This window comes from Serinus canaria, chromosome 10, assembly GCF_022539315.1.
Source record: "Serinus canaria isolate serCan28SL12 chromosome 10, serCan2020, whole genome shotgun sequence".
NCBI lineage: Eukaryota > Metazoa > Chordata > Aves > Passeriformes > Fringillidae > Serinus > Serinus canaria.
This window is the reverse complement of record NC_066324.1, coordinates 4,952,078-4,975,918: the sequence shown is the minus strand read 5'-3', so window position 1 is coordinate 4,975,918 and position 23,841 is coordinate 4,952,078. Positions and strand designations below refer to the sequence as shown.

The window sequence follows — 23,841 nt, the reverse complement described above, 5'->3', positions numbered from 1 at the left end:
CCTTGTCATTACGTGGATAAAATGAGGTGGTTAAACGCTAAAATCCATTTTACTCACCACACTTGCTTGTGGGGAGGGAGGGGGGCGGGAAGGAGAGGGGAGGACAAACTTGTAGGAGAAGAATTTAAACCCCTCGGATGGGAGCTGGATGTGCTGTCAGAGCCCTCTCTGCCTGCTGGGTTCACGGGCTGGGGACCCCTCAACTTCACCTCCAAGGCAGGCGCCCGATCACTCCAGCCCTCTCCCTCTCTCCTGAGCCTTTTGTCCCCATTTTCGTGGTATCTCAGCTTTGCTCCACAGAGGCGACTTTTCTCTGCCTCTCCTGGATTTGCTCTGTAGCATTTCAGGGCTCCTACTCTCCAGCTCTCCCCCCGTTTGCCTCTTTCATCTGTGTCCCTGATCCCTCTCCAGCTGATGTGATTCTTTAGAAATGTGGGTCTTATCCCGTCCCTACCTTTGCCGGCTCTGATTAGATATTATTTTTTCATTGGCTCTGCTACAATGGGTTCCTCCCTTTAATCTCTCGGTATATTTTCCCCCTCCCGGTATAACCAAATCCATGAAATTCACAGCCTCTCTCTTTGACACGACTGGTTCGTCTAATCACTCCATATCGATTTCCCTAACTCTTTTCATCCAGCTGAAGACACATTTTAAAACACTCCAAGCCAGAGTGTGCTCTTTGCTTTATACACACTAATAAAATGATTTACCCTTCTCTCTCTGCTCTCCTCACAGGAGAAAATCGTTCAAGTCGCGGCTATTTGTGTGTGATCAGTAAATATTTAGTGTGGCGACATCCTCAGCTCCTCTCCTGATCAATACGCAACCCAACAGGAGGTGGACTATTGTCCGGGTAGCGACTTGCTGAGATCTCCTTTAGATGAATTCTTTGCCCCCCATACTGTCTGTTATGATTTATCCTCGAAGGTGACCAATAAAGAAAAACCGAGTCTTTAAAAACGTCTGTTTCTAACCTGTTTACCGTGCCATTAAAGCACCTAAGCGAGGAATGGCTTATTCATCCCCGTCTCCCACATCCCTGCCATGGGCTGACACACGCAGGGCGCTGCTGGAAAATGGGGATCCGAGCGGGCAGCCCCCGCAGCGCTGCCCTGCACCCCCGAACCCCTGGAGCCCCTGTTCCCCTGCAGTAAAACCCCGGCCGCTCTCTGCGCTGCGGTGCCACGGCGCTGAAAGGGCGATTCCCCGCTCGCACCCACCCTGCAGCACCCTCGGGCACAGCTCAGCCTCAGCCGGTGCCAACGATGTGCCCAGGGATGGAGGGTGCCCCAGAAACTTCCAGCCCGCCTCCCGCCTCCTCCTCATCGCATCCCGCCGCTCTGCCTGCCCCAGGACCAGGCTGAGGCAGGGCTGCTGGGGGCTCAGCGGTTTGTTTGTTTGTTTGTCTGGGTTTTTTTGGTTTGGGGTGTTTTTTTTTGAAAGACGTGGAAAAGCTGCAGTGAAGGAAAATAATAACAATAATAATGGCTATGGAGAAGAGCTTTAAAGCCCGTTTCCTGTGGTTAACCATAACGAGAGCTTTCCCAGAGTGATAAAATGGGCAGCAAGAGAAGTTCGCGTGTGTATGTGTGTGCTTTATCCTGCTCTGCTCTTTCACTCCTGGGAAAGCCAATGCCTCCCATCGCAATCACCCCAGGAGTGTGCTGTGCCCGCCGAGATGTCCGACACAGCAGTGCCTGCTGCGTGGGTGCCTGTCTGATGCAGGCTGGGTGCCTCCACACAATGGCCACCCAGTGATATCTGCATCGTCTCTGTGTGCTCACTCACATCATGCCCTGCAGCCCACAGAGGTGCCCAGATATTTATTTTATCCCCATGCGTGTGCGTTTGCACCTCAGCTCTAGGTCGGAGGCGTTTATCTCTGCAAATGGACATTGCCTGCACAGGGGCTGCATAAATCCAGGGCTGTGTATTACAGATGTGCGACTGTTATTCAAATGTAAAACCAGCTACATCCACCTGTTAACTTTGTTTAGAAACCACTTTCACTAATGGCTTTTCTCTAACTTATTCAGCCCGTTACTCGAGTATAGGAGGCAATGGAGGGGAAAAATCCATATGAAACCCTGCTCCCAGCCTCTCTTCGAGAGGACACTTTCCACACCTTGCCTAGACAGGGCTCCTATAGAGCGCTTATCTCTCGAATATATCTTTATACTAATGCATACTTAATTGGTCTGTCTTGACTGTCCATATAAAACAATTTAATTAGGGTGCTTTCTGCTTTGGAAAGAAAGAAAAAAAAAATCTGCCCAGCATTTATTGTATTTAGCACCAATACAGGCAGAAAATGTTGCACAAGTTTTTGGTTGAAAGAGCACCTATGTGTCCATTGAAGGGCGTTGATCCGAAAAGACAGAGAGGACAAGTAAAATCGATTTGAAGCAACCCTCTCTGTCCCTTTCACACCATTCAGACACTCCATTCCTTCTAAGACAAAGACCCAGCGCCTTGGGAATGCTGGCAAGGCGGGGGGGGAGGGGGGGGGGAAGGAGGAAAAAAGGAAAAAAAAGAGGGGGGGAAAAAAAAAAAAAGGAAAAAAGCTTCAATCCCCCCAAGCGAAAGGGAGAGCTCTGAAATTCCTTCATATTGCTGTTATTTACCCCCGAAGATATGTTCAACTCCAGGATTTTCTTCAATTCGGCGTCTAACACTGCTGCTGCGAGGAATGTCCCTGGAAGGGGAGGAGGTAATTATGGCTATTAGTGCTGCGAGCCCAGCCGCAACCTTGGTCACTCGCAGGCTTTTAGGGTTAAAATAGCCCTCACCTCTGACCCCTGCGGAGCAAAGTTGTAGCTATTGCCACAAGTTGGGCCAAAGTTTTCAAATCCAGGGCTGGGCAACACCGGAGGGGGCAAACTTCTCCCTGGAATTATTTTTGGTTGGGATTTAAATCATCTTTAGTCTATTTAATTGCCTTTCCCTCCTCCTTTGGCCAAATAATCCCTTTCGGAGAGGTGGGGGGGATTTCAAAACGCCCTGCTCTCACTACCTTTCCCACTGCTCTTTCCATTTAGGTTTAATTTGGCAGATTGTTTTCAAGCATGAAAATGGTTATCATCAAACTGAATTACTGGGTCAGCCTTTCATCCAGAGATCTCAAGAATAAAAGGGGGGTCGGGGGGGGGGGTGGTCGGGCAGGGTGTCCCCCCCTTTAGGCTTTCCCCGCCATGACCCTTTCAGCTTCACCAAAAAAAAAAGAGAAAAAAAAAGAAAAAAAAGGAGCATTTGGAAAAATGAAGAAAGGACAAAAAGCTTGGATTTGTGTCCTGTGCTTTCTACACACCTTCACGATCCTCCTCTGCAAGGGGGAATTTTGGAAGGGGGGGCGGGAGGGTGCTCAAACTGAGGGGGAGAGGGAGCCCACAGATGCAAGTACCCCTCTGGCAATAATAAAAATTCATTCAAGTGGGCTATGTCTCCATCTTCCATGTACTGATTAGACTTAACAAGAGTGGAAACTTGTGTAGACCATATTTATGGTATTAACAAGCAGTTAAAAGATTTATCCTTCTTCTGATCAATATTGTTCGTGGCCGGTCCTTCCCCCCCCCCCCCCGGGCCCTCCCCGAAGGCTGCAATGACAATCGCCTTCATACTTTTTCATCACCGATCGAGGTGGCAAAACCCTTTTGTAATTTTCATTAGCCCAGTAAACATGCAATTAACATGCAGCACTGTGGTTAACTTAATTCCTGTTTTAAGGCAAGGACAAGCAAGAAATGGAAGAGCGTTTGTTCCATTTGTCAAGTATGACACACTCCCTACCCTAACAGTTTCTTAAAATAAAAGCTCGGCTCCCCACCACCACGACCACCACCCCTCTTTCCAGAAACCCCCCACACTGATACACACACACACACAAAAAGGAGCAGGAATCCATTAGTTGGAGAGTATTCTCCTGCCAAAGGCGGTATAATGTATTCCAAATTTTCCCAAGCCCTCACTGTACCGGGGTCCCGTTCCCCCCACTCCCCCCTCCCATCCCTAGGAAGGGGGCTGACTCGCTGATATTTCTCGTGGGTGAAAGATTCAGCCTTTTCCTAACCGTATTTTTTTTTAATTTAAATAAAATAAAACTAAACGTGCTTCCCATGACTAAAAGTTGCCATGTTTGTGAAGGGGGTGGGGAAAAATGTCTCCAAGGGTTTCAATTAGCAACAAATGATTATTGCAACGGATTTTTGGTAATGAAAAAATGTGGAGTACCTCTTTCGAGCTGGGATCTCAGGGGCAGTGAGAGAGAGAGAGAGAGGGGGAGAGGGAGAGAAGGAGAGAGAGAGAAAGAGATTGCTGATTAGCTCGGATTCTTTCCCAACTTGCTTTAGCGTGTGCTTGCGTTCCCTGCCGACCCTACACAGGACACTATATATTTTTTCCCCTTCGGTGCATGTGTTGATAGTCCAGCCTGTAGTTGTTTGCGGTTGGCTTTTTTTTCCCTTTTCGTTTTTTTTTTTTTCCTGCCGGGGAGGGGGGAGGTGGGAAAGGGGGGGAGGGGGGGGCTGAAATCCATCGCATCCATCCTACCCCCACAGTCATTAACTTAGGAGATTTCCCTCTCTTATTTTTTTTTCTCCCCAATTGGAAGGGTGGGTTGTGAATATTTTTCCCCTTTTTTTTTTCTTTTTTTTTTTTTTTTTTTTTTTTTTAAGTCTCGCCTTTCCAGCTCCAAACAAGGTGTAGCGAGACGCTCTTCCTTCTAAGGAATGAAATGAGACAAGGATCACTCAAAGACATCTCCTACCTTGGGCTTGGGGATTTTTTCTTAAAGGCAAGGCGCACATTCCTAAGCAGCTGTGTACAAAGCCCCCCCTGAAATCTTGTCTGTGTAAAGTTAGAGTGTGTTCAGGGTGTTTTTTTTTTTCCTCTCTCTCCCAAGGCTGATCGCTAATAATACATCGAAAGCACTTCCCTTTAGGTTGTGGGAAATCTATTCCCTTCACCTTGCTTCCTTTTTTTCCCCCCCTGAAGGCTGTAACTTTACTTTTTTTTTTCTCTCTCTCTTTTTTTTTTTTTTTAATCAGTTTGCACAATCGCTTAGATAAACACCAAGAAGGAGACTTCTCTTTAATTACCCAACGCACATCTTTCTGGGGGGCAAACAGCGGTCTGATTTTTTTTTTTATTTGTTTGTTTCACCTGCCAAACTAAAGGAGAGGTAGAAAAAGGAAGATGCAAGCGATTTGGGACCTTGAACAAGGCAAATATGGTTTTGGTATGTTTACTTATAGTTTTTTTTCTTCTTCTTTGACACTTTTTTCGGGCAATGTGTTGTGATTCTTGTGTTTCTCTTTTAAGGAAAACAAAAAATCCAAAAAAGCAAATGTTAGCTAACGTGCGTCTTAAACGATCGTTTCTAAGGTTACGTGGGTTGCTCTAAGGAGGGGAAGAGGGGAGGGGGGCAGACCCAAGTATGTGTAATTGCAGCACCATCAGTTAGCACGTCCTTTAGCTAAATAAAGCAAAGCAGCAAACAAACAAACAAGCGAACAAACCCAAGGAGCGGAGCCGGTTTCCAGGTCCGAGGCAAAGCGCCTCCGAGTCATTTCCCCGGGAGCAGCGCCCGGGCGCTGCCGCCCCTGCCCGGCGCCGGGGCTGCTCGGGCGGAGCGCGGACCGACCTGCTCCGGAGGGTGGGAGGGCAGGACGAGGCTCTTAACTTAAGTGATAGGTATTAAACTGCCCGCGATCGCGTCGCTGTGTGAAGCTGGCAGCGTTTATTTGGGGTGGGGGGAAGAAAAAAAGAAAAAAAAAAAAAAAAAAAAAAAAGGTCGGTGGTGAAGGTAGAGCGCCGAGATCCCCTCTCCCCCTCCGGTCGCTTCCCTGGCTAAGCAAGTACAATGGAAAGAAGCTGGAATATACTCACCATCCGAAGGTGTGGTTGGCAGTTCGGCTGAGGCTTTAAGGCAATTATTTATCCTTTTTTTTTTTTAAGTATTATTGCAAAAGACGTAGATCTGACTTTAAGCAGCAGAAGTGTTTTGCTCTGAGAACAGCAAGCGAGGCTCGGATCCTCGCTTAAAAAAAAAAATCACAAAACAGGATCTCTCTCTCCCCCCCCCCCCAATCCCTTACCACTATCCCTTAAAAATACCTATTCGGCACAGCTCTCGCAGAAACCCTGATGCAGAAATCTTATAGTCCGGTCTAGGAGTGCCCAAGCCAATTAATTTTAAATCCTTAGGAATTAATCAGATTAAAATGTACAGAAGTTTCATTCTCGTATGCATACGTGAGCCAAAAGTCGTTTCCCTTTAAGAGATCCTTTTCTTTTAAAGTTGAATTTTAGGCAGATAAGAGACTTACACTAGGGGGCAGCCAGATACTGTACTTGCTCCAATCTTAAGCAATTTTTTTTCCTCTCTCACAGCATATGCTCTGATTTAGCACTGTAAATTTTTCAGAGGACCCAACTCTGACAGCCCCTGGTGATTTTCAAAGTACCACAAGCCAGTGGTTAAAAATTGCATTGACTTGGAAGTTCAGAGGCACACAATAGGAGCCACTTTCCCTATTCATGGAACTTCAGTGTGGTGGAAGAGAAAAACACACACATACTACATTGAGGGAGAAGAGGAATTCATTGAATTCTGTTAGACGTAACTGCTTTCCACTGAGTTCAGAGCGAAACTCGGTATTTGTTCGATGCTGTATTCATATTGCGATTTAATCTAGAAAGAATTAGAGGACTGTTAGGCAGCTTTCTGCCAGGAAAGCAGCTTCCCCCTTCTTCCTCCTCTCTTTTTGAAACCTAAAGATTTACACCGGCTCTATACCCAACTCAATTTTAGCAAAATAAATCCTTCCACTCCCTCTCATTAAAATAAATTTACATCTGCAGTAAAATGGCAGGAGGGATGCGTTTGTTTATTTGGAAAACCAACACGGTCTCACTTTTAAACCAGAGCATTTCTATTGTCATTAGCCTCGGAGAAGGACAGTGGAGAATCTCCCCCTTCCTTGCGAAGCGCTCATGTTTCTAGGATTATTTAGCGAAATTAGCTGCAGTTCATTTTTACATTCATCTCTTCTGTCTCAACCCACTCGCAGGGGTGTTTTCAAATAAATAGCATAGCATCTAATGGTGCTAATAGATAGTTATATCGCTGCATCTCTCGAAGAGCAAATAGTTAATCTGGGGCATTCTTCATTAATGCTTGAGCAATCAGCGTATACGGTGGCTTTTAAGCGTATATCAATGGTTTTTCATTTTTACGATCATACGTTCAAACTATTAATATTGCGCGTCCTGTTAAAACCGCTTTCTCTTCTGATTTCTGCATTTGTTAGGACGGCGTTTATGTTTTTTCATATGGTGAATTAATCCTGTTTACTTTGTCAGATTCGAGACAGGAAAGGTTGGTGTTGGGTTGTGGTCTGGGTTTTGGCTTTTATTTTTTTCCTCAGGAAATCCAACATCAGCAACAATCTGTGGCTATTCTGCATTTTGAACCCCCACCTTCTCCTACCCTCCCCGAAAGGTCACCTCCTCAACTCTGGCTTGTTTGGAAATCATAAGGCAGTTCCCCACATTTTAACCAGGAAAGATTCCTTCCCCACTTTCTGTCTTCCCAGTCCCTCCTGGCCACTGTTTCGGGTAAAGGTTATTTTTTGCTCCGTGAGGATCAATGGGAAAGCTGCAGCCTTGTCTTTGAAATTGAGTAGCAAAAACCTCTTCGCCCGTGGGGTTCTGAACACACCAGGTTTCCCGGCAGGACACTCTCAAGTCGAGGTGCTTTTTACAACTTTCCAACCATCCCCGCACCTGCGGCTTTAGCCACATATATTATTTCTGCGGCAGAAGTGTGTGGGCATGTGGCAACATGAAACAGTGTGTGTGAGGAGGTGAGGGGCAATTAATCCCTTACAGAGTTGTGCCCAGGTCTGTGTCCCCGCGGCCGTGCTTGGTGACCGGCTGGGATGTGAGCGCTCACAGACGCGTGTGTTCGCAGAGGAGGAATGGTCCGGCCGGGCATTTATCTGTCTATGTTAACATGTTTTCTATTTTATCTCTCCGTCCCTTCGCTTGTTCGAGTGTCTTTTGGCCATTTTCACCAGGAGACGGACTCGAGTCCCCGCTCCGCTGGCCGGTAGCTCCATTCAGCGAGAAATAAACACGTCCCCGTGCTTAGCTCTGTTACCTGCTCGTGGTACAGAACGGAGGTCGCGTTACAGTGTCGGGGTACGGACGGTCATGAGACCCCCGAACCCGCAAAACCCCGAAATAAAGTTAAAGGGGTCGAGGCGAGCCACGCCGTGGCGATGCCGTGCGAAAGGCACGGCTGTCACGCTCGGCGGAGCGCCGTGCCGGGCTTCGGAGCTGTCTGCAGCGGAGCCGCGGTCCCCTCGCTTCGGGGCGAGCGGGAACCAGGAGCGCTCGGGCGGAGCGGCGGAGCCCCCGAGCCCCGCCGGAGCCGGGCTGTGCGAGCGGCCGCTCCCGGAGCGCCGGGCTCGGCGCGCTCCGCTCGGCGCGGCTCAGCGCAGCCCGGCCGGGCTCGGCGCGGCTCCGCGGGCGGCCGGGGCATGGCTCGGGCGGGCGGCGGGACACGGGGCGGCCGCGGCGAGTGCAGGTGCCCGGAGCGGGGCCGGGGGGGCTCCGCTGTAGGACCCCCGGCGGGCGGCAGCCCGCACTGCGCTCCCCGAGCGCTTTCGGACAACCCGCGGCCGCCCCTTCCCCGCAGCAGCGGCGGCAGCGCCGGGGCTCGGCTTTACTTTATTCCGTGGAGTTTTACCTCGGTTTAGCGCCTGCTTTCCGCTTTGCACCCGGCCGCCCCCTCCGACCCCCGAGGCCGTGCCCCGGCGGGCAGCCCCAGGTGAGGCGGCGGCGGCGCCGCGCTCCGCACGCCGGGCTCGCCCTAACCCCTGGCCCCGGCGGGGCGTGAGGGCGCGGGGCGGCGGGCGCGGGGCGGCGGGCGGCGCTAGGACCGCGCGGGCGGCGGCGGCGGCCATGGCGGGCCGCGCAAGGGCGGCGCGGCCCAATGAGGGCCGGGGGGCGGGGCGCGCGCTCCTGGCCACTCAGGCGCCGGCCCGGTTGCCTTATAAGGCGCGCGGTCGCCATGGCGACGCGCGCTGAGTTGCAGCAGCCGTGTCAAAGTTCACTCTCCCGCCAGCGGGGCGAGCGGCCGGCGGGGAGCGCGCTCGCCGCTCCTCGGCCCACACGCCGCCCGCACCGCCCGCCCGCCCCGCCCCGCGCCGCCCCTCCCCGCCGCCGCCAGGGGAGGGGAGCGGGGGGGAGCCCCTGCTTCTTTTTATTTTGGGGCGGGGGGGGGGGAGCGCTGGCGCGCTCTCCCCGTGGTGATTTTTTTCCCCTCCTCCCTCCCTCCCTCCCCGGCTGAGGAGCGATGCTGCGCGCTGGGTTATGATCCTTCCCTCTCTCTCTCTCTCTCTCTCCCTCTCTCTCTCTCTCCCTCTCCCTCCTCCTCCTCCTCCTCCTCCTCCTCTCCTCCTCCTCCTCCTCCTCCTCCTCCTCCCGCTCCCCTCTTTTATCATCCTGGCTGGCTGGGCGCTGCTGCGCTGGCGAGTTGACTCCTTCCCTCCCCCCCGCCCCGCGGCCCCCCTCCCCCTGCCCGCGCCGTGAGCACCGGCGGCGCGGAGGCGAGAGCCCACTTGCGAGGCGGCAGAAGCAGCATAAGGCAGCGCGGCGGCGGCGGCAGCGGCGGCGGGAGCGGCGGCGGCGGGAGCGGCGGCAGCGGCACCCGAGCGGCGGCGGGAGCGGGAGCAGCGGCGGGGACGCGGCGCGGCGGGAGCGGCGAACCGGCGGAACGGGGCAGAGCGGAGCAGAGCGGCGGCGCCGGAGAGGAGGAGGAACAAATAAACAATCATAATAATAATTCATAATAATCGTAATCGTAACGATAATAAGAATTCTTTTATAAAACAAAAAAAAAAAAAAGAGAGCGAGGAGGAGGAGGAGGGAAAAAAAAAAGCCAACAGCCCCCCCACACCCCCGAGCCCAAAAGAGGGAGCGAGAGAGAGCAAGAGCGCAGCGGCCGGGCGGAGCGGCGGAGAGGAAGAATTAAAGCGAGCGAAGGAGGGAGGAGAGACAGAGCAGAGAGAGAGGAGGAAAGAGGAGGAGGAGGAAAAAAAAAAGCCCACAAAAACAAAGCGATCGCAGTTGATGTTGCTGCTGCAAGCTGGACTTCCAAAAACTACGGCGAGACCGACCGCTCTCCGCGCCGAGAAGAGTCTCCTCCGCTGTGCGTGTTTTTTTCCGCTGTGTGTGTAATCTTTAACCTTTTATTCATTCTTATTTTGATGGCTTTCCTGAATGGCTGACTGCGAGCTTCCCTGGACCTGGCCCCCAGACACCCGCCTCTCCTCCTTCAACTACTCTGCTGCAGATCAGCTCTAAGAGAGAGAGAGGGAGATCTTTGAAGAGATTTTTTTTTTTTCTCCTCTCTCTCTCTCTCTCTCTCTCCCCCTCTCTCCCCCACCCCCACCACCCCTTTACTTTGCTCTCCTGGAGCCCAGACAATCGACTCGCACCTCGCCCCCCCGCACACACACCTCCATCGCCCCGTGCTTCTGCACCTTCGCCGGTACCGGGAGATGCCCCCCCACCCCGACCCTCCTGAAAAAAAAAAAAAAAAAAAAAGGCAAAACAACAAAAGAGAGAGAGGAAAAGAAAGAGAGAGAGAGAGAGAGGGGAGGACAAAAAAATAAAAAGACTGCTGTAAAGCTGATCTGAAAAGCAAAGCAAACAAACTTTGAAAATAAAGGGGGAACAGGAAGTTTGGCAACGGTGTCCAATAGATATGGCAATGGTAGTCGGTGCGTGGCGAGACCCCCAGGACGATGTGCCCGGAGCTCAGGGAACGCAGCCTTCGCAAGCCCCGCCGGTGCAGGGACCCCCGGCCGGGGCCCCGCACACCCCACAGACCCCGGGGCCCGGGGGCCCTCCCAGTACGCCAGCCCAGACCAACCCGCCGAGCCAGCAGAACCAAGGAGACAAGCAGCAGCAGCAGCAGCACATTGAATGTGTGGTTTGTGGGGACAAGTCTAGTGGCAAACATTATGGCCAGTTTACCTGCGAGGGTTGCAAGAGTTTCTTCAAGCGGAGTGTAAGGAGGAATCTCAGCTACACTTGTCGTGCCAACAGGAACTGTCCCATTGACCAGCACCACCGCAATCAGTGTCAGTACTGCCGCCTCAAAAAATGCCTCAAAGTTGGCATGAGACGGGAAGGTATTGGGATTTCATTTGTTTTGCAATTTTTTTTTCACTCGCTGCGTTTTGGGGTTTGTTTGGTTTTCCTTTTTTTATTTTTTTTAAATAATATATATAATTGCTCTTAGCATTTTTAACCTTCCTCTCCAAACCCCAAACCCAACCAGAACCTTTCCTCCCCCCCACCCACCCCCCTCGAATAAACCAGCCAGAAACTTTCTCGTAATGAAAGAAAGCGGTGTTGGGGAGGGTGGGCAGGGAGGCAGGGGCTCTCGCATGCTTTCTCCTGCACTCGTAATTGATTTGTGTTTGTTTTGATTTTGCTGATGGAGGTTTATTGAAAGTGGATTTTTAGTTTCACGCTGCTTAGGAGCGAGATGATGATTCTGACGTGTGGTTACTTTTCCTTCGTGTTTCCTCCTGCATGCTCAGCCTTAGCCCCTGTCCCCCGAGCAGCCCTGTGTGTGTGTGTGTCTGTGCGTGTGTGTACACACACACACGGAGCCTCCCGAGATGCACACACACGCATACACATACACACACACATATATATATATCCTCCAGCACCCTGCCTTAGATTGCAATTTTACACAGGCGGTTCAAATTACTATTACAATGGGACTCACCCTACCGAGGCTCTACAGCACTCCACTGTGGATTCCCAGCCGGATTTTTCCTCCTTTAAAAATATATATATGCGCACACACACATCTCCACGCGTGTATGTGTGTGTGTGTGTGTGTGTGTGTGTGTGTGTGTGTATATACACACTGCCGTGTGCCTGCCTTTCCTGGTTGTTATTACCTCACTTTTCTCTTCTTCCTCATTTTCTTGTTCCTCCGGGAGAGGCAGGAAGGGGTAGAAGGGATGGGGTGGGGGGTGTAAGGAGCAGTCCAGAAGTAAGTGTGGGGTGCTCGGATCTCTGCAAGTGGAGTCTTTGTGATATAAAATTAGACGGGAAATGTGAGCCTGCAGTTTTCCAGTGCGTGCTCTGTGTCTGGACGCTGCTATGTAGGTTAAGGGTGAGGGGGCTTGGGACTCGCCGGGCTCCTCTCTTTGTGTTTCTGCAAGAGTAACTAACCTTGGAATACAGGCGATAACAAATATAAATCAAGCACATTTTTAGGCGTTCTCCCTTCTTGTCGTCTCTCAGCCTCTGAGCCCTTTTTCTCTCTCCTTTTTCTCTCGCTGTCACCGTGTAAATTTATTAACAAAATGAAAGGCCCACTTTCCATGGGCAGCGGGGGAAGGTGCCTTTGGATAATGCCCTCAGCCTCACCAGGGGACTTGCCGGGGATGTCGTGGGGTGATTTCGCCTCCTTTGGTATTTTTTACGAGAGGGGGGGATGTATAATACCAGCAGCAACAATGTATTCAGTGGGCGAGAAACGCGTGTGGGACCAGAGCCGGGGATTTCGAACTGAAGTGTTTCTTCCTTCTCCCCTCCTCCCTCCCCATCCCGCTCCCCCAGCCTCAAATCAATGAGCTGGTTTAGGTGTAACGGAGAAAAAACACACAAAGACGTATCCTGCATCTCTTGAAGGAGGGGGTGGCGGTGGAGGGGAGGGGGGAATAACCGGACTGTGGTGTGTTTTGGGAAGTGAGGAGCTGGGCTCCCACAGCAGCCCTGGCCGAGCCCACAGCGTCCCTCAGCTTTTGTTGTTGCTTGACTTGACCCGAGAACTGCGGAGCCTTAGAGCGGGGCCGGGGCTGAACTCTGGCTGGGAAAATGCACGTTCCCCCCGAAGCTGGCCGGGTGCGGGGTCACACAGGCACGCACAAGCACACAAAGCAGGCTGTATTTGAACCGATGGTCGCAATTCAGATATTAATAGCTGTAGTTTCTTCTTTATTTACTGCAGCGGTCCAGAGGGGCAGAATGCCACCCACACAGCCAACTCATGGTCAGTTCGCCTTGACAAATGGGGACCCTCTCAACTGCCATTCCTACCTATCCGGATATATCTCCCTTCTTCTGAGAGCAGAGCCCTACCCCACCTCCCGCTTTGGCAGTCAGTGCATGCAACCCAACAACATCATGGGCATCGAGAACATTTGTGAACTGGCAGCTAGGATGCTCTTCAGCGCGGTGGAGTGGGCCAGGAATATCCCCTTCTTCCCAGACCTCCAGATCACAGACCAGGTGGCCCTCCTGAGGCTGACCTGGAGCGAGTTATTTGTCCTCAACGCTGCCCAGTGCTCCATGCCCCTCCACGTAGCTCCTCTCCTGGCAGCTGCTGGCCTCCACGCTTCGCCAATGTCTGCTGACCGAGTGGTCGCCTTTATGGACCACATACGAATCTTCCAAGAGCAAGTAGAAAAACTGAAAGCATTGCATGTCGACTCTGCAGAATATAGCTGTTTAAAGGCCATAGTCCTCTTCACCTCAGGTAGGCGGCATTTCTTTGCTCCTTTTTTTTTTTTTTTTTTTTTCTTTTTTTCTCTCCTTCCCCGGGCCCCCCTTGAGAAGTGTTTGCTCTTGCAAAGTGTTATTGCCTGCACCCCATGCCCGCTCCCTGCCCCCCGAGAACCAGCGCGGTCTCTTTTCCTTTTAGGAAGCGGTGCCCTGTGCTCTCCCCTGCAGGGCCTTGGATCCGAGCATCCCATCTTCTAGGGAGCGCAAATCAGAAAAAAATAATAAACTAGAAATAAAATGCACACAGCCCATTTATTTATTTTTTTTTAAGAAAAAAGCAGACAGCCAAAATACACCCCAACCCTAGCTGAATAATGCTGGGGACTGGGAGAGAAGGGGCCCGGGAAGAGGCACCCATTCGCCACGAGAGACTGCGCTCTTCCCATTGAAAATAATATTTTATTTAACAGTATAGCTCTGGGTTGTTGCATTTAATGACACGCATCCGAACAGCAGCAAAATCTGTTTGATGTTGTTAAATACAAGTCGTCCTATCAGTGAAACCACTTTAAAAAGAGGATCATTTTATGGGCAGCCAGGAAGGGAAAAAAGCCCTGCAGGATTAAAAACTGAATTAAAAAAAAAAAAAAAAGTTAAACGCGCAAATCTGAGTTTAAAATATGTTCCCTGCCATCCCATAAAATAAAATAAATCAACTTTGCAAAGAGCTGTCTCTGATTTAAACAGAATGTGGCAGTGAGCAGTTCTGTGTCATTTAAGCTAAGGGGAAAAGTTTGCATTTGTACCCAGCAGGAACTGCATAGTCCAAAGCGAGTAGCGGGTGCGAAAAGATCATTACCATAAGTAGACAGGGATAGTATGGAAAAGTAAGAGGAGGCTGAAGCTGCCGCTCTGCAGTGTAATTCCGGGGTGGCACAAGCATGACTCTCCCGAGGAAAAGACCTCGAGGTGTTTCTTAGATAATCAAAGAGGGGAGGGGGGGGGAAATATGTGTCAACTTTTGCTGCCTAGAAATAGTGCATGAGTTATAAAGCAATAATTGAGTGCGTTGTGAAATCTAATTAGCTTGCACTAGAGTTTAACCTGGGTGAGTAATAATCCTGATATTAACTCTGGAGGCTAAATTTTTTTTTTTTTTCCTTCTGAGGGGAAAAAAAAAATCTGCTGGCTAATTTGTGCAATACGTTATCTCAGATCACTAACTTTGAGGCTGCACTGGCAACTCAGTGTGCTGGAGCCCTGGAAGTTTGGGGATTAAATTTAAAAATACATATATTTTGCCTGTAACTCATTCGGACGCTTGGGAAAGTGGCCACGCGATAAACATATGAATGGAAGCAGGACCTGCAAAATAATTACTCATCAGAGTTTTTTAAAGCCTGATATCAGGAAACAGGAAAAAAATGTAGTTTATGTGGGAAAAGAAGGGCTCACAATCCGTTCCTTGTTGTGTTAAAGGGGGTCTGGGGAACGAAGTCATTTTCTGGACTTTGTCCAGGTTCTGGGTCGTGACCTAAACTTCCTTTTATATATTATTGCTTTACACATAAAAAACTTCTCCTTTTTTTTCCTCCCCCCCCCAATTACTGGTGCTAAATCCTGAGGTGATCAATGAGCAGGGCGCATCTAGCCACAGGGAGACAGGGATCCCGAGTGGGAAGGGGTGTCCGTGGGGTGCTTATTTTATTTTTCTATCGTTTTTCTAGGATGCATTTTCCTCTCCCTCGCTCAGCCGCTCAGCGAGGATCCCACACACGCTCACATCCCTCCCCAGCCCCTGCCCAGCTCACACCCACACCAAGGAGTTTATTTCCAATCCTGCCTTTTCTCCCAAATCACTTTTTTTTTTTTTTTTTTTACTTTTTTTTTTTTTTTTTTTAGCCTTCTGAGAAAACAATCGTCCGATCCTGTCGTAACTGTTTAATTTATGACTATTTTCAAAATGGGAGGCCTGGCGTGTAAATTGCCTCCCAACTAGATAAACGTTTCTTGTTATCTGATTCTGGGGAAGACAGCCGCATGCAAAAAAATATAGGGTGATGCTTGCAGCTTCTGCAGCACCCCAATAACCCTCCCTGATGTAAAGCAGACACACATAGATGCATATAATGTTTGCTGCAGCCTCTTTTAAGAGGGAGGGGGGAAAAATCTGGGTTCTAATGACTCGCAGAATATGCATGTGTTAGCCCTGTGCCTAGGAAAGCCACAGGGAGGTCAGGTCACAACCTGTGCTCTTTCAGCACAGACGTCTCTGATTTAAAGGGAACTTATTGTATTTTAGCGTATCAGGGAAAAAAAAAAAGAAAAAAAAAGAAAAAAAAAAGAAAAAAAAATGTCCAGACCCTATCAGGGAGTTTTCTTCTTGTAAGGGCCTTTAGGTTTAAAAAGAAGAAGAAGAGGAAAAAAAAAAAAAGAGGGGGGAGTGGAGGGGGGGGAAGAAAGAAAGAGAAAAGAAAAGAGGGGGGAAAAGAAACAGCTCAAATGAACAGAGAGATCACAGTTTGCATGGCTGCCTCTGAATAGGCTAAACTGACAAGATCAGTTTTAAAGGGCCACTTAAATCAGTTTCAAAGACTGAAGAAAAACGCGTTGTCTTCTTTGGGGGAGAATCTGTTGCTGGATCCGGGGCGCCATTATCTTTGGCTGGGCCAGTTTTTTATTATTATTATGATTTCTATCACTGTGAGTAGTAGTCCTTCTCATCACAGGGTTAGGCTCCCCCCAATTATTTTCCAAGAAGGGGGGGTGTGGAGAAATAGTGGCTCCCTTTCCCCCTTTTTGACTCAAGCCTTCCCCGCCCCCCCAGCCTTTCCCCCAAAAACCACAGAGATATGCAATTGGGCTTGGCCAGCACCTCCTTGCCACCCCTCAGGTCTGTCATGCCATTAGAAATCTCGACCCTAGGAGCTGTGCTGAGTCCTAAAGGAGACCCTCTAGAAGAGAGAGAAATGCAGACACACACACTTGCACAGGGAGATTGTCCCTTTTGGTCAAACCCACTTAAACTCTGGGGGGCGAGGTGATGGCGCACGATCGACTCTTAAACCTAGACATTAAAAAAAAAAAAAATCAAATTAAAAATTAAAAAAAACACAAACCACCAAAACCTTTTTAATCTGATGATTGCTTTCTTTTATTTTTTTTCCTTTTCTTTCTTTTTTTTTTTTTTTTTTTTTTTTAATACACTTTCTTCTAGATGCCTGTGGTCTCTCTGATGTAGCCCATGTTGAAAGTTTACAGGAGAAGTCACAGTGTGCTTTGGAAGAGTATGTTAGGAGCCAGTATCCCAACCAGCCAACACGATTCGGGAAGCTATTACTACGTCTCCCCTCCCTTCGCACTGTCTCCTCTTCTGTCATAGAGCAATTGTTTTTCGTCCGTTTGGTAGGTAAAACCCCCATAGAAACCCTAATCAGGGATATGTTACTGTCTGGCAGCAGTTTTAACTGGCCTTACATGTCCATTCAATAAAACATCCAAGAGAGAAAGAGAGAGAGAGAAAAAAAGGAAAAAAAAAACAAACAAACAAACACCGAGACAAAAAATTTTAAAAAAATAATAAAAATTCAAAATTGAGAAGGGAGATGAGAGTGAAAGGAAAGCAAATGACATTTGGGTTCTGGTTGTTTCTTAAATTTCCTTCTGCTAAGAAAGGATGTAAAAGGATGTTACAAGTTTGCTAAGAGAAGACAGGAAAAAATTAATGGACTGTGAATTAAAAAAAGAGACTGTCAAATGAACTTTTACAGAATGCATTAAAAACTCCCGTGTTGTTCAGAAAAAAACTTGCTACTTATCATTTTTTTTGTAAAAAATAAAAAAGAGGGAAAGAAAAAAAGAAAGAAGAAGAAAAGAAACGATGGTGGGCTTTTTCTTTTTTTCTTTTTTCTTCTTTTTTTTTCTTTTTTTGGGGTAAACTTTTTAAAAAATCTCGCTTAAAGTGCATTTAAAGGAAATTTGGAGAAAATTAGCAGAACGGAAGAAAGTAAGTCTTTTTTTTCCAAATTATTAATTGTCCTATGTGTCTATGTACCTATAGCTGTTCTTTTTTGTATTTTTCTGGTTTCAAACCAGTTTATTCTGTGGTTCTATAATAATTTTTGATATAACCTTGGCTTCTTTAAAAAAAAAAAAATAAACTGTGTATCCTTAAAATATATGTTCTGAAAGAATTAAAACTGAGTCCACGAAAGTATCATAGGAAGAAAGGAAAAGAGAAAAAAAAAAAACCCTCAACAACACAATGATGGAAGCGCACTTAAGGTGGTGACCCAAAATCTAGCTTGAAGCTGAGAGATCTATAATTATATAGACCCGAATGAACCACACGTGTCATATAACTCCCCCCAAATCTAGGTTTTTTTGATATTTCGGACAGAAAATGAACTGTGGGGATTTATTATAGGTAGAAGGATTTTGTGTCCAAGACACACTACGGTTTTGATTTAAAAGGAAAAAAAAAAAAAAAAAAAAACCAAGCAAACAAGCAAAGTGAACTTTTGTAATTTGAATTGGGTTCCACATAGTTCATCATGAATTGTTATTAAACTCCTCTATCTGTTTGTATATTTGCAAGCCCTTTGTATTATAATAATTGTTGATATTTTCCCTTTTTAAAAAATACCATTGAAATCAGCATGACAAAATAACACTGTTGGCACTTATAGATAACGTGATTGATTCAGTATCTTAGAGTTTACAGTTTTGTGTTTAAAAAAACTGAAGGTTTTTTTTTTTTTAAGTGCAACATTTCTGTATACTGTAAAAGTTATAATAACTGAACTGTTTGGTCGAGTCTTTGTGTGTTATATTCCAAGGAAAATTGAAAGTATTCAGAAATTAAAATATTATTTGATATCTGAAACTTGTTTGGCTGTCATAAATGTCTTTCAGAAACCACATTACTTCTCTATAGTTTGCAGTCATTTAAGTCCATAGGCGATTGATTTGTTTACTTGTCACAGTAAGTTTGTAGCAGATGTATTGTAGTGTATTTACCTGTTTAATTCCGGGATGGGGGTGGAGGACTTAAGTTCATGGTTTATCTCTGGTTTTAGGAAGTACTATGCTGAAATGGTAAACCATCAACCCCCATTCATCTAATCCTCCTGTTAATTAAAAATGGATTTTCTGGAAAAAAAAAAAAAAGAAAAGGCCCTTATTTTTGTCACACTTAAGTGCCTGCGTAGGAAAGGTATTGTTGTGAAAAAGTATTAGAAATCTGGAGATCAGTATCTATTTTATGATCAGAATGGGGCGAAAAATCTTTTGTAAATGTCTGACATACGCGCACAAGATCATTCAAGCAAGGTAATAGCAGTATTGTAAATATAGGTCAGTTGTTTGCAATGAGTTTTCTTTAAGTATGTGTGATTTTTTATAATACTCCGTAGTTGCCATCTATCGTTGTCATTGAGAGGTCTTCAAATGGAGTGGCTTTAGCTTCTAGCACTGAGGAGTCGGTTTTTAATGTATATATACTCTCAAGTGGATTTCTTTTTTTATTATTATTATTTTTATTTTATTTTTTATTTTTTAAACCTTAGACTGTGAAAGCATGACCACAGGTCATCTCTCTCTTTTCCATATGGGCTATATGTCTGTGTGTATGCTGGCACGCAGACACGCGTGGGCGTCCCTGGATGTCCCCTGTGTGTGGAGGCACAGGGCCCTCTCCTGCAGCCCTGGCACAGGCGCAGCTCCCACCGGCGCTGGGACCTGCCTGGGCGGGTGGCATAGCACCGGACACACCACTGGGCAATTGAGTGCTATCCCGAGCAGGCAGAAAAAAACCCCAAAACCACAAAATAACCCAACCCAAACCTGAAGGAAGGCAAGATGATGTGGTTTTTGCAAGGGATTGATACATTATTTCGTGTGTGTGTGCGTGTCATTTTTTTTTTTTTCCTCTCTTTTCTTTCTCTCTCCCCCCGCCCGCCCTCCCCTTGGTCTATAGCAGATGCTTTGTATGTGAAAGCTTGCAATTTTGTTCTTGTCTGAGGCTTCCCCCTCTCCCTTTTTACCACACGTAACTACACCATGTTGTGGTTTCACAAAAAGAGAGAGAGGGAGGGAGAGAGATCATTCTGTAAAGTCGATTAAACCCTGATCTTTAGTGTGTTCCAGTTAGACACATCTGTACTGGGGGCTGAGGGGCGTATGACTGTGAATTTGAGCAGAGTTTTACATCTGAATCATGGCTCCTTTTCTATAAATATATAAATATATATAAATATATAAATATACTATTATTGCAGGGGAATTGCTGACCTCTAGATTTAGCTTTTTCTATTGCAAGTGCTATCCATGTGAGTGTGTGTGTGTGAAGTTTTTATGCTTACTAAGAACACAGGATCTTGACTTGTTTGTTTTGTGTTAGTTTATTGTAAACAACCATTTGTTGTAAATTGTTATTGGCATTAAATTATAATTTATGATTTTCAAATCCAAAACATTCTCTGCTTTTTATGTTTTAAAGCCTGTAAGCTATCTCTGTATTTATAAGTTTCTTGCAGCGAGCTTTGGTTCACAGAGAATAATAGTAAACAGAAAATGCACCAGGGTTAAATAAAAACACACACACACACACACACACACACGCACACACACAAGCCCCGTGTATATATGTTTGGAATGCTCAGAGGAGGATTTGTTTAGGGACTTCAGTTAGTTTTAAGTTTATAGCATTTAAAGAAAGTTTTTCTTTTCATGCTGAGTTAGAACAAAAGATCTATCCAAAGATTGAATTGGACAAAAGAGGAGGGTTGGGATGGAGAAGCTTGTTCTATGTTGAATTGAGGAGATCCTTTTTTTTTTTTTTTTTTTTTTTTTTTTTTAAGAAAAGAAAAAAAAAAAAAGCTGTTAAACATGGCGACTCTTTCCCTCTAAGTGTCTAATTTATTTTTTTTCCTTGCGGTTCCCCCACTTCCCAACCCTCCCTTTTATTATATTTTCTGCTTTAATCTGATCTTAGCTCGCTGTATTTCTTTCCCCCCCCACCCCTGCCACCGAGACTGGCGGGGAAAGACCCAAAGGCGACCCGGAACGACAGCGAGAGCTGCGGAGCCGCCCGCGGTGCAACCCACAGCTCGGGAAAGGTCTTCTTCACCCCCCCTTCCCCTTCCTCCTCCTCCTCTCCTCTGCTCTCCCCTCCCCGCCGCCGCTCTCCCAAACCTCCCCCGGCCCCGCCGGGGGGGCGGCGGCCCCGCGGGGCGCGGAGGGGGCGCGGGAGGAGGCGGCTCCCCAAGTTCAGACAAAAGCGGGGGCTGGGGCCGGAGGAGGCGCCGGGCGGGCGGTGCCAGCCCGCGCGTGTGAGCGTGTCCGTGTGTCCGTGTGTCCGTGTGCGTGAACGCGTGTGCAACCGCGCGGAGATGCGAGCGCGTCCGCGCGCGTATCTCCGTGCGCGGGCGCGGGGCCGTGCGCGGGGCTCTGCCGCGGGGGCCGCGCCGCCGGCGGCCGGCCCGGCCCGGTGGGAGGTGGTTTTATTTTTGGGGGTGGGCGGTTTTTTTTTTTTCCGGAGGTTTTTTTTTTTTTTTTTGGAGGTTTGGAGGAGGAGCGGGGGGCTGCGCGGCCGCGGGGGCGACGCGTGGGAAAGTCCGCGGCGGCGGGTCCGTGAGCTCAGCCAACATGGCGGCCCCGGCCGGGCCGCTCGCCCCGCGCAGCCGGGGGGGGCCCCGCGGCCCCGCTCCGCGCCCGGCGCAGCGCCCGCGGCCCGCCCGACAGCGGCCGGGCTCGGCCGGGGCCGGGGCCGGGGCCGCGGCCGCGGGCGGCGCTTCCCCTGGAGCCCGTATCCCATCCGCATGTCAATGACCTGTGGAAGCATCTCCCCCGTGCGAGCGCGGCGCGGTGCAGCGGGGTCACACCGACCCCGGGTGGGATAGCGGGGTCTGCGCCCGCAGGGAGAGCGGCATCCTCGGGATGGGCCAGAAAAGGGAAGGGGGGAGAGGGAAAAAATAATAAAAAAGAAAAGAAAAGGGGGAGAGAGAAAGAGGGATAGCGAGGAAGAGGCAAGGGTGTTTCGAGGCGCTCCGTAACCGCCGCTGATAGCGAGCGGGATGTGGGAATGGAGATGGGTTTTATTTTTATTTCTTCCTCTCTCTCTTTTTTTTTTTTTTTTTTTTTTTTTTTTTTTTTTTTTAATTAAAACTTTAGTGGGTCCTGGGGATCGCGCTCGCTTCGCTTTGCTTTGTAGAATGGAAAGAGATACACGGAGAAATGCAGGCCTTGTCAGGATTTATTGAAGTTGGGTTTAAAAAACGTGCTTCAGATGATTTTTCCCATTTTCTCAGATTTCAAAGGCTCCCCGCAGTGCGGCTGCCTAATTAATGGTGAAATTCAACTAAATCTAATTATGCAGTAATTTTAAAGCAGTTAGTCCTGGGCGCTGCTTTGTAATAGGAACCCAGTTTTTAAAGTTTGCTTAATGTGTTGGTTTAGGGAGCTGGGGAGGAGAAGGGTGTAAGGGACAGAGCTGTGGGGTTGTTTTTTTTCATTTCCCCCTTCTCCCCTTCCCCCCCCCCCACCTTTTGTAGAGCAAAAAAATGCAAAATATAAACCCAAAACAGCCAGCGAAAGGCAAGGAGAGAGGCTGTCTTATCCCCTCGTATGTGATACGGGTATTGAGTGAGAAGCACCAGCGAAAGTGTAAATAACACAGTAGTTAATAGGGACCATAAAGGTATTCCTGGCCTGTGGATTTCCAAGTGCCGAGCTGTTTTAGAGAGGATCTTGAATCCTGCGGTAATAAAGGGGCAACGGAGACACACAGCGTCTCTTCTTGGGAAATAGAAACCAGATTTCTGCTATTGAACATCTATTGTCATTAAGAGGAGAGGCTTGTGCTCGCGAAGTTATAAATCTTATCACCCTTTTGATAACACAGTTGTAATCAGTTAGCATCGCATTCAAACCCAATTGTAAAACTGCCTAATTTAATATGTCATACATGTCATTAAAACTTTATTTTTCCCACTTCTCTTTTTTTCCTCCCCTCTCTCTACCCATCCCCCCCCACGTAAAATGTCAACAGATCTGGCTGGTAACGTGCAGCAGGGAGAGCCCGAGGTGGCTGCGCTGCTCCGGGGGCGAGCCCGGTGCTATGATGAAGAGGGTTTGCTTTCTTCCCATCTAGGTAATCGGAAGCGTTTCTATCATATTAGAAGTATAGGGGGGAAAAAAACCCCATAATAATAAAAATAGAGGGGGGTGGGAGGCAAGGGAGAGAGGAAAATGAAATCCTTCTCCTTCCTTCGGAATTGCCATCGCTCAATGAAGTTCTTTGAAAGAAACTTGTCTTATGATTAGCTAAGCAAACACATCTGCTTTCCTAGTTTGGGCTTAGCTAATTATCAAAACAAAGGGGCCGTTTCTTCTTCTACCTTGCTGGAAAGAAGATGTTATTTCAGGAGTCCTGTCCCTCCTCCCTCCCCCCGATCCACACACACACGCAGCCCCCGTCCCAGCCCTTCCCAGCGAAGCACCACGCTCCTTTCATTGGGATTACCGATGGGGAAATGAGTTTGCGCACTCCTCTTCCTAATGTTAAGCTTTATCATTACCTTCCTTGGAACAATATTTTTCCAACCAAATGTCCCTGCGGCAGGGCGGAGGGTGGAGGTGGGAAGGGGAAGAGAGGAGGGGGAAGGTGGTTTTGAATTGCGGACCAACTTCGCAGCTATTTGAATCAAGGCTGCACTCGGTTGATTTTAGTTGACAGAGCGTGTGTTGAAGCTGAACTCTATAATTTGCACTTCTGTTCTTTTATTAGACTTGGACAACGAACTAATGAGCTTTCCCCCACCACTGTGTCACTTGTATTTATTTTCTTTAGGAAACTTTTAGATAGAAGAAGTGTTCTCGCAGAAGGGCAGAGGTGGAGGGAAGGTTTCACGCGGTGGCTATTTATTTATTTATTTTCCTGGAGGTGCAGGGATCAGCTCTGTGCTTGTGTGGATGTGCCTGTGTGTGTGTGTGTGTCCCTGTCCCCGGTGAAAGGCGACCCACGCGGTGTTAGAGGAGGAGAAGCTCCGAGCTCCATGTGTTATCCGGGCGATGCTGCCCTTGGAGTGACTCGGGTGGTGGGAAGGTAACGCGGAGGCGAGCCTTGCGAGACGCCCTAAAACAAAATGTATCCATGTACGTGCGTGTAAATCCTTGGTCCTGAGGCAGAGGCTCCGCGGTGCGGGCGCTCTGTGGAGTGGAGGGCAGTGAGCGGCGTGAACCCGAATTTGATCAGATCTCTGCAGGAGCGGCTTAACTTCATAAAAGCGAGAGGTG

General features: G+C 48.3%; 1 protein-coding gene and 1 long non-coding RNA gene across 8 annotated transcripts in view; one reads left to right on the top strand and one right to left on the bottom strand.

Annotated features, from left to right (window-relative positions):
* LOC103816090 (uncharacterized) overlaps positions 1 to 6,494 on the bottom strand; it is a 34,346-nt gene extending 27,852 nt beyond the window's left edge. For all 6 annotated transcript variants that reach the window (XR_007778406.1, XR_007778408.1, XR_007778409.1 and 3 more), the window contains exon 1: positions 5,890 to 6,494. This is a non-coding gene — a long non-coding RNA (uncharacterized LOC103816090). The remainder of the gene's footprint in view (positions 1 to 5,889) is intronic.
* On the top strand, positions 4,829 to 18,430 carry NR2F2 (nuclear receptor subfamily 2 group F member 2). Of its 2 annotated transcripts, none has more exons than XM_009090028.4 (3): positions 4,829 to 5,239; positions 13,052 to 13,579; positions 16,763 to 18,430. In XM_009090028.4, the coding sequence occupies exons 1-3, from the start codon at positions 5,197 to 5,199 to the stop codon at positions 17,035 to 17,037; spliced, it is 846 nt and encodes a 281-aa protein (XP_009088276.1). In that variant the 5' UTR covers positions 4,829 to 5,196; the 3' UTR covers positions 17,038 to 18,430. The 2 variants fall into 2 exon arrangements, with proteins under 2 accessions (XP_009088276.1, XP_009088275.1); XM_009090027.4 differs by lacking the exon at positions 4,829 to 5,239 and adding an exon at positions 9,736 to 11,207.
* Positions 18,431 to 23,841: the final 5,411 nt, after the last annotated feature.

Coding starts and splice junctions, on each gene's coding strand:
- NR2F2 (XM_009090027.4), top strand. CDS start 10,778: ATGGCAATGGTAGTCGGTGCGTGGCGAGACCCCCAGGACGATGTGCCC. Junction 11,208..13,051: donor AGTTGGCATGAGACGGGAAG/GTATTGGGATTT, acceptor TATTTACTGCAG/CGGTCCAGAGGGGCAGAATG. Junction 13,580..16,762: donor CATAGTCCTCTTCACCTCAG/GTAGGCGGCATT, acceptor ACTTTCTTCTAG/ATGCCTGTGGTCTCTCTGAT.